The sequence below is a fragment of the Phocoena sinus genome, chromosome 4 (genome assembly GCF_008692025.1).
Source record: "Phocoena sinus isolate mPhoSin1 chromosome 4, mPhoSin1.pri, whole genome shotgun sequence".
Classification (NCBI taxonomy): Eukaryota; Metazoa; Chordata; class Mammalia; order Artiodactyla; family Phocoenidae; genus Phocoena; species Phocoena sinus.
The window spans coordinates 53,356,837-53,370,005 of NC_045766.1; the positions used below are offsets into that span (position 1 = coordinate 53,356,837).

A 13,169-nucleotide genomic window follows, 5' to 3' on the forward strand; every position below is an offset into this window, starting at 1 on the left:
AATGAGTGAGGCAGGCTGAGCATGAGACACTAATGATGGGACACTGGTGAATGTCTTGCCTGCTCAGTGCAATCAAATTCAACTAGAAAAAAGTTTATTCTGGCTCAACAAATACCTTCAAGGTTACCAGTTTTCACAACTGATTTCAACTGGATCTCTCAAAAATACTTGGGACTTCTTACACAATGTAGTCTCTTTCCTTTTTGTGATCTAGTACTTAAGGGTAGCTCTTCTTTGGGAATAATCAAGACCCTCCCCAAACTATCCCAGTTGATGTAAAACCTACAGAAGTCTTTGCCCCAGGAGTATATGAGGGAGTGAAAGAGGATTAACTGTCTTTTCAGAACATTAGGCTTTCAAAAGAAGAAAATTTCTGGGGATCACCATAAAAAGCATTAGGTTGCTGGTTAGACTGTGTGCTAGAACACTCTTTTTACTTTCTATTTCCAAAGTGCTTAATTACCCAAGATAATTTGCAAATAACATGAAGATCCCACATGCCATGCCTAGTTTATAAACACTTACACAGACTTTCCATTTTAATTGATTTTAAATTTCTTTCAGATATCTTTCTGTTAGGAACTCAAAAAAATGGATAGGTAATGAAACATTATTATATGTTTGAAAGATCTAGCACTGTAGTTGAAAAAATTTAGGAAAACTCACTTTCTGAATATTAAAATTCATATTTCCAAATCTTTGATGGATTATATTTAAAAGTGTTTTTGAAATTATATCATACCAAAGAAACATGGGAAGGGGTTGAAGAGTCAATGTCTTGATTCAATGGCAAACATACATTGAATACATATGTTTTGCCAGATTTTGGATGTGATGTTCTCGCACTATTGTCTCATTTCCCTCATGATTCCTGCTGAGGAGATTGGCATTCTTCCACATTTCATACTTGACACAACAGATCACAGAAAGATTCTAGATTTTTGGAAATTTTACTAATGAAGACATTTTAAAACAATAATAGTTATAGGAACAGTTATTTTACTGGTTATGATTTTTTAATTGTGCTTTGATTTATTTTTGTAAAGCTACTGCCATTTGTTTTGCATGCTAGACAACTCTTAGTTTAAGAACTAATAGTCTATCACCGTTTATTTCCCTAGAGGTTGCACTTAGCTTTGTGGTTCTCCTGGACCCATGGTATTTGGCATATACTCTTTTTTTTTCTTAATTGGAGTATAATTGCTTTACAATGGTGTGTTAGTTTCTGCTTTACAACAAAATGAATCAGTTATATATATACATATGTTCCCATATCTCTTCCCTCTTGCGTCTCCCTCCCTCCCACCCTCCCTAGCCCACCCCTCCAGGCGATCACAAAGCACCGAGCTGATCTCCCTGTGCTATGTGGCTGCTTCCCACTAGCTATCTACATTACGTTTGGTAGTGTATATATGTCCATGCATCTCTCTAGCTTTGTCACAGCTTACCCTTCCCCCTCCCCATATCCTCAAGTCCATTCTCTAGTAGTTCTGTGTCTTTATTCCTGTCTTACCCCTAGGTTCTTCATGACATTTTTTTTTCTTAAATTCCATATATATGTGTTAGCAAACGGTATTTGTCTCTCACTTTCTGACTTACTTCACTCTGTATGACAGACTCTAGGTCTATCCACCTCATTACGAATAGCTCAATTTCGTTTCTTTTTATGGCTGAGTAATATTCCATTGTATATATGTGCCACATCTTCTTTATCCATTAATCCAATGATGGACACTTAGGTTGTTTCCATCTTCTGGCTATTGAAAATAGAGCTGCAATGAACATTTTGGTACATGACTCTTTTTGAATTATGGTTTTCTAAGGGTATATGCCCAGTAGTGGGATTGTTGGGTCATATGGTAGTTCTATTTGTAGTCTTTAAGTAACCTCCATACTGTTCTCCACAGTGGCTGTATCAATTTACATTCCCACCAACAGTGTAAGAGGGTTTCCTTTTCTCCACACTCTCTCCAGCATTTATTGTTTCTAGATTTTTTGATGATGGCCATTCTGACCGGTGTGAGATGATATCTCATTGTAGTTTAAATTTGCATTTCTCTAATGATTAATGATGTTGAGCATTCTTTCATGTGTTTGTTGGCAGTCTGTATATCTTCTTTGGAGAAATGTCTATTTAGGTCTTCTGCCCATTTTTGGATTGGGTTATTTGTTTGTTTGTTATTAAGCTGTATGAGCTGCTTATAAATTTTGGAGATTAATCCTTTGTCAGTTGCTTCATTTGCAAATATTTTCTCCCATTCTGAGGGTTGTCTTTTGGTCTTGTTTATGGTTTCCTATGCTGTGCAAAAGCTTTGACGTTTCATTAGGTCGCATTGGTTTATTTTTGTTTTTATTTCCATTTCTGTAGGAGGTGGGTCAAAAAGGATCTTGCTGTGATTTATGTCATAGAGTGTCCAGCCTATGTTTTCCTCTAAGAGTTTGAGAGTTTCTGGCCTTACATTTAGGTCTTTAATCCATTTTGAGCTTATTTTTGTGTATGGTGTTAGGGAGTGATCTAATTTCATACTTTTACATGTACCTGTCCAGTTTTCCCAGCACCACTTATTGAAGAGGCTGTCCTTTCTCCACTGTACATTCCTGCCTCCTTTATCAAAGATAAGGTGACCATATGTGTGTGGGTTGATTTCTGGGCTTTCTATCCTGTTCCATTGATCAATATTTCTGTTTTTGTGCCAGTACCATACTGTCTTGATTACTGTAGCTTTGTAGTATAGTCTGAAGTCAGGGAGCCTGATTCCTCCAGTTCCGTTTTTCGTTCTCAAGATTGCTTTGGCTATTCAGGGTCTTTTGTGTTTCCATACAAATTGTGAAATTTTTTGTTCTAATTCTGTGAAAAATGCCAGTTGTAGTTTGATAGGGATTGCATTGAATCTGTAGATTGCTTTGGGTAGTAGAGTCAATGTTGATTCTTCCAATCCAAGAACATGGTATATTTCTACATCTATTTGTACCATCTTTAATTTCTTTCATCAGTGTCTTATAATTTTCTGCATACAGGTCTTTTTTCTCCTTAGGTAGGTTTATTCCTAGATATTTTATTCTTTATGTTGCAGTGGTAAATGGGAGTGTTTTCTTGATTTCACTTTCAGATTTATCATCATTAGTGTATAGGAATGCCAGAGATTTCTGTGCATTAATTTTGTATCCTGCTACTTTACCAAATTCATTGATTAGCTCTAGTAGTTTTCTGGTAGCATCTTTAGGATTCTCTATGTATAGTATCATGTCATCTGCAAACAGTGACAGCTTTACTTCTTCTTTTCCAATTTGGATTCCTTTTATTTCCTTTTCTTCTCTGATTGCCGTGGCTAGAACTTCCAAAACTATGTTGAATAAGAGTGGTGAGAGTGGGCAACCTTGTCTTGTTCCTGATCTTAGTGGAAATGCTTTCAGTTTTTCACCATTGAGGATGATGTTGGCTGTGGGTTTGTCATATATGGCCTTTATTATGTTGAGGAAAGTTCCCTCTATGCCTACTTTCTGCAGGGTTTTTATCATAAATAGGTGTTGAATTTTGTCGAAAGCGTTCTCTTCATCTATTGAGATGATCATATGGTTTTTCTCCTTCAGTTTGTTAATATGGTGTATCATGTTGATTGATTTGCATATATTGAAGAATCCTTGCATTCCTGGAATAAACCCCACTTGATCATGCTGTATGATCCTTTTAATGTGCTGTTGGATTCTGTTTGCTACTATTTTGTTGAGGATTTTTGCATCTATATTCATCAGTGATATTGGCCTGTAGTTTTCTTTCTTTGTGACATCCTTGTCTGGTTTTGGTATCAGGGTGATGGTGGGCTCGTAGAATGAATTTGGGAGTGTTCCTCCCTTTGCTATATTTTGGAAGAGTTTGAGAACGATAGGTGTTAGCTCTTCTCTAGATGTTTGATAGAATTCGCCTGTGAAGCCATCTGGTCCTGGGCTTTTGTTTGTTGGAAGATTTTTAATCACAGTTTCAATTTCAGTGCTTGTGATTGGTCTGTTCATATTTTCTGTTCCTGATTCAGTCTTGGCAGGTTGTGCATTTCTAAGAATTTGTCCATTTTATTGGCATAGAGTTGCTTGTAGTAATCTCTCATGATCTTTTGTATTTCTGCAGTGTCATTTGTTACTTCTCCTTTTTCATTTCTAATTCTATTGATTTGAGTCTTCTCCCTTTTTTTCTTGATGAGTCTGGCTAGTGGTTTATCAATTTTGTTTATCTTCTCAAAGAACCAGCTTTTAGTTTTATTGATGTTTGCTTTTGTTTCCTTCATTTCTTTTTCATTTATTTCTGATCTGATTTTTATGATTTCTTCCCTTCTGCTAACTTTGGGTTTTTTTTTTTTGTTTTTCTTTCTCTGATAGCTTTAGGTGCAAGGTTAGGTTGTTTATTCGAGTTGTTTCCTGTTTCTGAAGGTAGGATTGTGTTGCTATAAACTTCCCTCTTAGAACTGCTTTTGCTGCATCCCATAGATTTTGGGTTGTCGTGTCTCCATTGTCATTTGTTTCTAGGTATTTTTTAATTTCCTCTTTGATTTCTTCAGTGATCACTTCGTTATTAAGTACTGTATTGTTTAGCCTCTATGTGTTTTTATTTTTTACAGATCTTTTCCAGTAATTGATATCTAGTCTCATAGCATTGTGGTCGGAAAAGATACTTGATACAATTTCAATTTTCTTAAATTTACCAGGGCTTGATTTGTGACCCAAGATATGATCTATCCTGGAGAATATTCCGTGAGCACTAGAGAAAAATGTGTATTCTGTTGTTTTAGGATGGAATGTCCTATAAATATCCATTAAGTCCATCTTGTTTAATGTATCATTTAAAGCTTGTGTTTCCTTATTTATTTTCATTTTGGATGATCTATCCATTGGTGAAAGTGGGGTGTTAAAGTCCCCTACTATGAATGTGTTACTGTCAGTTTCCCCTTTTATGGCTCTTAGTATTTGCCTTATGTATTGAGGTGCTTCTATGTTGGGTGCATAAATATTTACAATTGTTATATCTTCTTCTTGGATTGATCCCTTGATCATTTTGTAGTGTCCTTATTTGTCTCTTGTAATAGTCTTTATTTTAAAGTCTATTTTGTCTGATATGAGAATTGCTATTCCAGCTTTCTTTTGGTGTCCATTTGCAGAAAATATTTTTTTCCATCCCCTTACTTTCAGTCTGAATGTGCTCTAGGTCTGAAGTGGGTCTCTTGAAGACAGCAAATATATGCGTCTTGTTTTTGTATACCTTCAGCCATTCTGTGTCTTTTGGTGGGACCATTTAGTCCTTTTACATTTAAGGTAATTATCGATATGTTTGTTCCTATTACCATTTTCTTAATTGTTTTGTGTTCGTTATTGTAGGTGTTTTCCTTCTCTTGTGCTTCCTGCCTAGAGAAGTTCCTTTAGCACTTGTTGTAGAGCTGGTTTGGTGGTGCTGAACTCTCTCAGCTTTTGCTTGTCTGTAAAGGTTTTAATTTCTCCATCAAATCTGAATGAGATCCTTGCTGGGTAGAGTAATCTTGGTTGCAGGTTTTTCTCCTTCATCACTTTAAATATGTCCTGCCAGTCCCTTCTGGCTTGCAGAGTTTCTGCTCCAAGCTCAGCTATTAACCTTATGGGGATTCCCTTGTGTGTTATTTGTTGTTTTTCCCTTGCTGCTTTTAATATGTTTTCTTTGTATTTAATTTTTGACAGTTTGATTAATATGTGTCTTGGCGTATTTCTCCTTGGATTTATCCTGTATGGGACTCTCTGCCCTTCCTGGACTTGATTAACTATTTCCTTTCCCATATTAGGGAAGTTTTCAACTATAATCTCTTCAAATATTTTCTCAGTCCCTTTCTTTTTCTCTTCTTCTTCTGGAACCCCTATAATTCGAATGTTGGTGCACTTAATGTTGTCCCAGAGGTCTCTGAGACTGTCCTCAGTTCTTTTCATTCTTTTTTCTTTATTCAGCTCTGCAGTAGTTATTTCCCCTATTTTATCTTCCAGGTCACTTATCCGTTCTTCTGCCCCAGTTATTTTGCTATTGATCCCGTCTAGAGTATTTTTAATTTCATTTATTGTGTTGTTCATCATTGTTTGTTTCATCTTTAGTTCTTCTAGGTCCTTGTTAAATGTTTCTTGCATTTTGTCTATTCTATTTCCAAGATTTTGGATCATCTTTACTATCATTATTCTGAATTATTTTTCAGGTAGACTGCCTATTTCCTCTTCATTTGTTAGGTCTGATGCATTTTTACATTGCTACTTCATCTGCTGTGTGTTTTTCTGTCTTCTCATTTTCCTTATCTTGCTATGTTTGGGGTCTCCTTTTTGCAGGCTGCAGGTTCGTAGTTCCCGTTGTTTTTGGTGTCTGTCCCCTGTGGCTAAAGTTGGTTCAGTGGTTTGTGTAGCCTTCCTGGTGGAGGGGACTAGTGCCTGTGTTCTGGTGGATGAGGTTGGATCTTGTCTTTCTGCTGGACAGGTCCACATCTGGTGGTGTGTTTTGGGGTGTCTGTGGACTTATTATGATTTTAGGCAGCCTCTCTGCTAATGGGTGGGGTTGTGTTCCTGTTTTGCTAGTTGTTTGGCATAGGATGTTCAGCACTGTAGCTTGCTGGTCTTTGAGTGAAGCTGGGTGCTGGTGTTGAGATGGAGATCTCTGGGTGATTTTTGCCATTTGATATTATGTGGAGCTGGGCGGTCTCTTGTGGACCAGTGTCCTGAAGTTGGCTCTCCCACCTCAGAGGCGCAGCACTGACTCCTGGCTGCAGCACCAAGAGCCTTTCATCCACACGGCTCAGAATAAAAGGGAGAAAGAGTAGAAAGAAAGAATTAGTAGAAGAAGAAAGAAAGAAAGAAAGAAAGAAAGAAAGAAAGAAAGAAGTGAGGGAGGGAGGAAGGAAGGAAGGAAGGAGGGAAGGATGGAAAAAAAGAAAGAAGATAAAGTAAAATAAAGTAAGATAAAATGTAATAAAGTTATTAAAATTAAAAAAATAATTATTGAGAAATAAAAAATGGATGAATAGAGCCCTAGGACAAATGGTGGAAGCAAAGCTATACAGACAAAATCTCACAGAAGTATACACATACACACTCACAAAAAGAGGAAAAGGGGGAAAAAATAATAAATCTTGCTCTCAAAGTCCACCTCCTCAATTTGCGATGATTCATTGTCTAAAGGAGGGAAGGAAGGAAAGAAAGAACGAAGATAAAGTGAAAAAAAATAAAGTTTTTAATATAAAAGTAATTATTAAGAAAAAAATTATAAACAAACAAAAAATAACGTACGGATAGAACCCTCGGACAAATGGTGGAAGCAAAGCTATACAGACAAAATCTCACACAGAAGCGTACACACTCACAATAAAAGGAAAAGGGGAAAAATATCATAAATCTTGCTCTCAAAGTCCACCTCCTTAATTTGGGATGATTGGTTGCCTATTCATGTATTCCACAGATGCAGGGTACATCAAGTTGATTGTGGAGCTTTAATTCGCTGCTTCTGAGGCTGATGGGAGAGATTTCCCTTTCTCTTCTTTGTTCGCACAGCTCCTTGAGTTCAGCTTTGGATCTGGCCCCACCTCTGCGTGTAGGTCGCAGGAGGGCGTCTGTTCTTCGCTCAGACAGGACGGGGTTAAAGGAGCAGCTGATTCAGAGGCTCCGGCTCACTCAGGCCAGGGATGGGGAGGGGGGGTGGAGGGCGGGGCACGTAGTGCGGGGCGGGCCTGCAGCGGCAGAGCGCGGCGTGACGTTGCAACAGCCGGAGTTGCACTGTGCGTTCTCCTGGGGGAGTTATCCCTGGATTCCAGGACCCTGGCAGTGGCCGGCTGCACGGGCTCCCCGGAAGGGGGGTGTGGATAGTGCCCTGTGCTCGCACACAGGCTTCTTGGTGGCGGCAGCAGCGGACTTAGCGTCTCATGCGTGTCTCTGGGGTCCACGCTTTTAGCCGCGGCTCGCGCCTGTCTCTAGAGCTCCTTTAAGCAGCGCTCTTAATCCCGTCTCCTCGCGCACCAGGAAACAAAGAGGAAAGAAAAAGTCTCTTAACTCTTCGGCAGCTCCAGACTTTTCCCCGGCCTCCCTCCTGGCCAGCCGTGGCGTACTAACCCCCTGCAGGCTGTGTTTACTCCGCCAACCCCAGTCGTCTCCCTGCGCTCCGACCGAAACCCGAGCCTCAGCTCCCAGCCCCGCCTGCCCCGGCGGGGGAGCAAACAAGCCTCTCGGGCTGGTAAGTGCCGGTCGGCACCGATCCTCTGTGCGGGAATCTCTCCGCTTTGCCCCCCCGCACCCCTGTTACTGTGCTCTCCTCCGCGGCTCTGAAGCTTTCCCCCTCCGCTACCTGCAGTCTCCGCCCGCGAAGGGGCTTCTAGTGTGTGGAATCCTTTCCTCCTTCACAGCTCCCTTGTGCCATCCCTATCCTTTTGTCTGTGTTTTTTCTTTTGCCCTCCCCAGGTACATGGGGGGTTTCTTGCCTTTTGGGAGGTCTGAGGTCTTCTGCCAGCGTTCAGTAGGTGTTCTGTAGGAGTTGTTCCACGTGTAGATGTATTTCTGGTGTATCTGTGGGGAGGAAGGTGATTTCCGCGTCTTACTCTTCCGCCTGGCGTATACTCTTAACACATGTGGGGATATGCTTTGACGAGGAAATTTCTTTCTGTGGTTGTCCAAAAAACATTTTTAGAATAGAATTATATCTTACCAAGCTGTCCTTTAAATTTGTGGGAAAAATTTAAAAAAGACAAAACTAAACCTTTTTTAGGGACTCAACATTCTCTTAACGAGTCATTACAGATAATATATCTATGATAAAAATGCTTTTTAAGCAACAATAACAAGCAAAGCTTGATTTAGTCCAGTGCTAGTCACTCTTCAGTGAGCATGAGCGCAGTAGAGGAATGTTGCTACACAGATTTCTGGACTCCATCCCCAAAGGTTCCCATTTGGGAGGACATGGGTGGAGACTAAGCATTTACATTTCATGTTTCGAATAAGCTCCTGGGTGCCATTGATGCTGCTGAACTGTGGACCACGTTTTGAGTAGCATTCATATAGGGATAACGTAAGAAGCATAGTGTGTGGTAACAATTTAAATTATGTTTTTCAGAAAAATAATTTCAACTGTTCCAGAAGAGGTCAGTGCCCAGAAACAAATATCAGTTCTGTACAGATGCAAGATGATGCCAATTACTTCATCAACCATCTTGGAGTTCCCACCGTGAGGTTTACTTATGAGGACATCAAAGCATTAGAGGTGAGTGTTTCCAGAAATGCAAAACACACACAATATATATAGCAGACATGCAGAATTTTATTTTATCCTGGCCTTTTGTCTTTCTTACCCAATAGGTAACTATAAGAAACTGCTTCATTTAGAAAGTTATTCTTGTTGTTCAGAGGCTTTGTAAGAATTTTTGAAAACATCAGCTCTTTTCAATAGTGTTGAATTCAATTTAAAAAGATTTATACAGTCACTCACATTTTCAGTGTGCTTCGCAGCAAGAAATGTGCAGTTGTTGGATTAACATCAAAACATAATTGTAATCTTCAGAATTCACAGAAACAGATGACATGTGCAATAGATTATCCTCTCCTTGCCCAAGGGAAAGTGCATTTCATGTGCTGTATGTTAATGTGAGTCTTGTGGATTAGCTTCCCAAAGTTTGTCAATAGTTTGCTTGCCTAAAAAGATGCTACTTTTTTTGTGTGTGAGGATACGAAGTTTTTTCCCAAAGATTATCACAGAGACCTGATTCACCTTAAGTATGTTCATTCTTCTGTTGGACATTAAGCCTTTTAATCTTTCTCAGAGTTATGTCACAGGAAACTGTTTCTCTGTAGATCCAAACCTGCTGAAAGACTTTTCCTTCTTTTACAAATTGTGCATGCATTATTGGGAGCTACTTGAAAGCCTCTGGGGTGGCCTTCTTGATGTAACTATTTCATTAACAAAATAGTGGCTGGAAAATAGACTAAAGCCTTCTTTGTTTTTCAAATTATAAACGTTCCTGGGAAGTTGTGTTTAAATTATATTTTTATCAACGTCAGATATGCAATATCTTAATGTCTAATAGCTTTTAGCAAAAGTGACCTTTAGGTTTCTCTGCAGCCCTCTACCCACCCCTTACTCCCTCAGTAGACACAAATGATCACTAACAACTTAAATTCACAGATGGAGAAACTCTGGCTGACTCCTATTGTAATGAGATGAATTCTTGGGTAATGCAAAAGTAATCACTGTGATTTATCAATTTTTTAAAATTGAATTTTCATATGCTATTGCTGTTTGAAAACGGGGTACATGTATAGAGGTATCTTTCCTCTTACCAAAACCACTACATATAATGAAACTGATGTATTAAGAAATTAACTCACTTTTAATTTTCCTGCTTGATATCTTCTAACATCTTTTTATCATCCCCACCCCATCCCAGCCCATCCAGCTCCTGTCATGTTAACACATTGAATGAAAGCTTTTATCCAATACATGTTTAATTCATTTTGGTTGAGTTTAAGCCAAGAATTTAGAGAGGCAATATAGTATAGCCTTAGGTATGGCACTAGACTTGACTCTGAACTCAAGTACTAGACAAATGATTTAACTTCTTTCAGTATTGGTTTATAGATGAGGGGAACTTGGTATACTTATGGAATCTAGAGAGCCATGGTAAGGATTAAATGAGATTATGCATGTAAAGGGCTTGGCTAACTTTAAGCATATAATAAGGCCTCCAGTAACTATAGCTATCATCACAATTATTATTATCTGATTTACACATTAGGGAGAATTTCTAAACTTTTTCAATACGAAGACATTAGTGGGAGGGAGGAGATTGTTAATCGTTAAGAAAAACAAGCTTCTAAGGCTGATGAGGATCAGCTGGAAGATCTGAGGTGTTAATGGGAGAAGATTTGGAAACAGGTCCCAGTGATTTTCTCAGAAGGTACTATTATAATGTGAAACACCTCAGGCTAAAGTTTATTGGCTAGAGCTGGCTTAGTCTGAAGAAGCTAATCAGTTTTTCAAATTATACACAGAATGTCTAACTCCCATCAAAATCATTTTCATTTTCTACTGTATTTGTCTCCAGAAAAGCAATTAAAAGAGAATCTTCTATGCTTTATAACTAATGACCTTGTTTATATCGCTTTAGCGTGGAAAATTTTTTTAATGGATTTGTCCCTTACAAAATATGAATGCTTGAGATGAGATAATTTTGTACGGTAAATTCTCCAAAGAACAGATAATGATCTTTGCTTTCTGCGTTAACCTATAATAGATATCTGTATACGGTTATTAAGAGGAATTATAAACATTGAAAGTCTTTACCCATGATATAAAGGCTATTTATCCTATGTCAATTAGTAAAAGCTGGTAAGGAAGTTAGAGCTTTTTCCATGCAATTAAATTTAAAATATATGTTATATTTTTGTATTACATAATATACTATATGTATAGTATGTAATATCTACCACTTATTGAGTGCTTGCTTTGCTAAAATTTTTATATTAGCAAATATTTTATATTACCTCATCTCATTCAATATTTATGATATCCCTATGAGTCACCTTTTATTATTAACACTTTTTTTTTCTGAGGATGAAATGGAGCTTAAAATCAAGTAGCTGATCCAAGGTCATAAAGCTAATAAATGGCCAAGATAGAAGTTGACCTTAGATCTCTTTAACAGTAAGCCCATGTTCTCAACTATTAAACTAAAGTTTGTAAATTGGAAGCCCAAGGGCCAGATCCAGTCCACAAATACCTTTTGTTTGTTCTGCGCTTTATTGAAAACTTGAATTTTTGGAAGAAATGGATTCCTTTTTTCCCATGGAAACAATTGGCTAAATTGTGCATCGGGATTACAATATTAAAGAATATTTCTTCAATATCTCTTTCTATCAAAAATTGGGAAATGAATGATTGATCAACCTAAAGGGCCACATGTTTCACCAGACTTGTATCACCTCTATTACCTGTTTGGCCCCTGTAGGAAGTGAGTTCATTATCTTTGCACTAATTTTGAGTAAAAAAGTTAAAGTCGATAATTTTGTAGTCCTTTCACTTTAAAAATTGTATATGTACTCTAAGTGTGCTAATTTATACTCATATTTTTGAAGAAACTATCCTTTTAAAATTTATTTAGATGATTATAATGCAAGCCTTAGAATTTCTGACAGTTTTTTTTAATCCAGCAAGATTGATTATAAGTATTTTACACTCAATTTCAAAAATAATGATAATAGAAAAATTACCTGTAGGAAAGCAGATTAGTGCCGTAGACACCACTTTTTATGGACATATGGGACATTATTAGTTCTAAAATTATTTTTTGATGAAATATGACATTTTATGATATCTATTCCCAATATTTCATACTATCCACATTCCCACCAGCAATTTCTCCCTGTAGTTTCTCTGGATGCCTGTATATTGCATAGATTGCTTGAGGCACCTTTCATCTTTAGCTTTTTTGGCATCTATACTCTAATTTTTCAATAATTAAATTTCACAAATGCAAAGCAATCTATGGGTTTGCCAAATGTTAGAATTATTCCTTCTCATAAGATATCGCCTTGTTAATTGAAACGTCTCTAGTTGTAAACTTCATTTAAATAAGGTTTTCAATTTGTAAACATTGTTGCACCTGTTAGGAGAAGCATTCTGCACAGATTAAATACAATGCAGAGATTGCTGAAAAGGAAATGAAAAGACAGATGCTTTCTGATTAAGAGTGCAATATTTATGACAAGCCGGTGGTCCAATGCACATTTCTTCTGTCACTTAACAGCTGTTTCACATAACTTTTGTTCCAGATCAGTATATTTACTCTATATAGGGCATGTCAGAGGGTCGGGCTTTCTTAGTATACCAAAAGATCAGTCCTTGCCCTAGTAAACTTTATATTAGTTTGAAGCTCTGATTCTTCACTCTGTTTAACCTTATATTTTTTGCTCTTCTGCTTTAAAAATTCCTTTTTAAACCCAATTTACCTCTATAATGGAGCATTTAACATTTAAATGATAATGAGATAAAAGGGTGTGATAGCTTTTATATAGCAGGGGTTTTTGCATAATTGTTTTAATGTCCTTTGGTAATCCAGAAAACGAAAACCAAGTAGCCTAGGTATTTTGAAACTCTTATTCTTTTTAAGTTAGATGAGTTTGATATCAATCTGATTCTTAAACTG

At 37.5% G+C, this 13,169-nt stretch overlaps 1 protein-coding gene across 2 annotated transcripts in view; it reads left to right on the forward strand.

Annotated features, from left to right (window-relative positions):
• The window catches only part of NAALADL2 (N-acetylated alpha-linked acidic dipeptidase like 2), a 1,193,283-nt gene that overhangs the window by 918,816 nt on the left and 261,298 nt on the right, over positions 1 to 13,169 (forward strand). For both annotated transcript variants that reach the window (XM_032631175.1, XM_032631174.1), the window contains one exon: positions 9,086 to 9,232. In XM_032631175.1, coding sequence (XP_032487066.1) covers positions 9,086 to 9,232 — 147 coding nt within the window. The remainder of the gene's footprint in view (positions 1 to 9,085; positions 9,233 to 13,169) is intronic.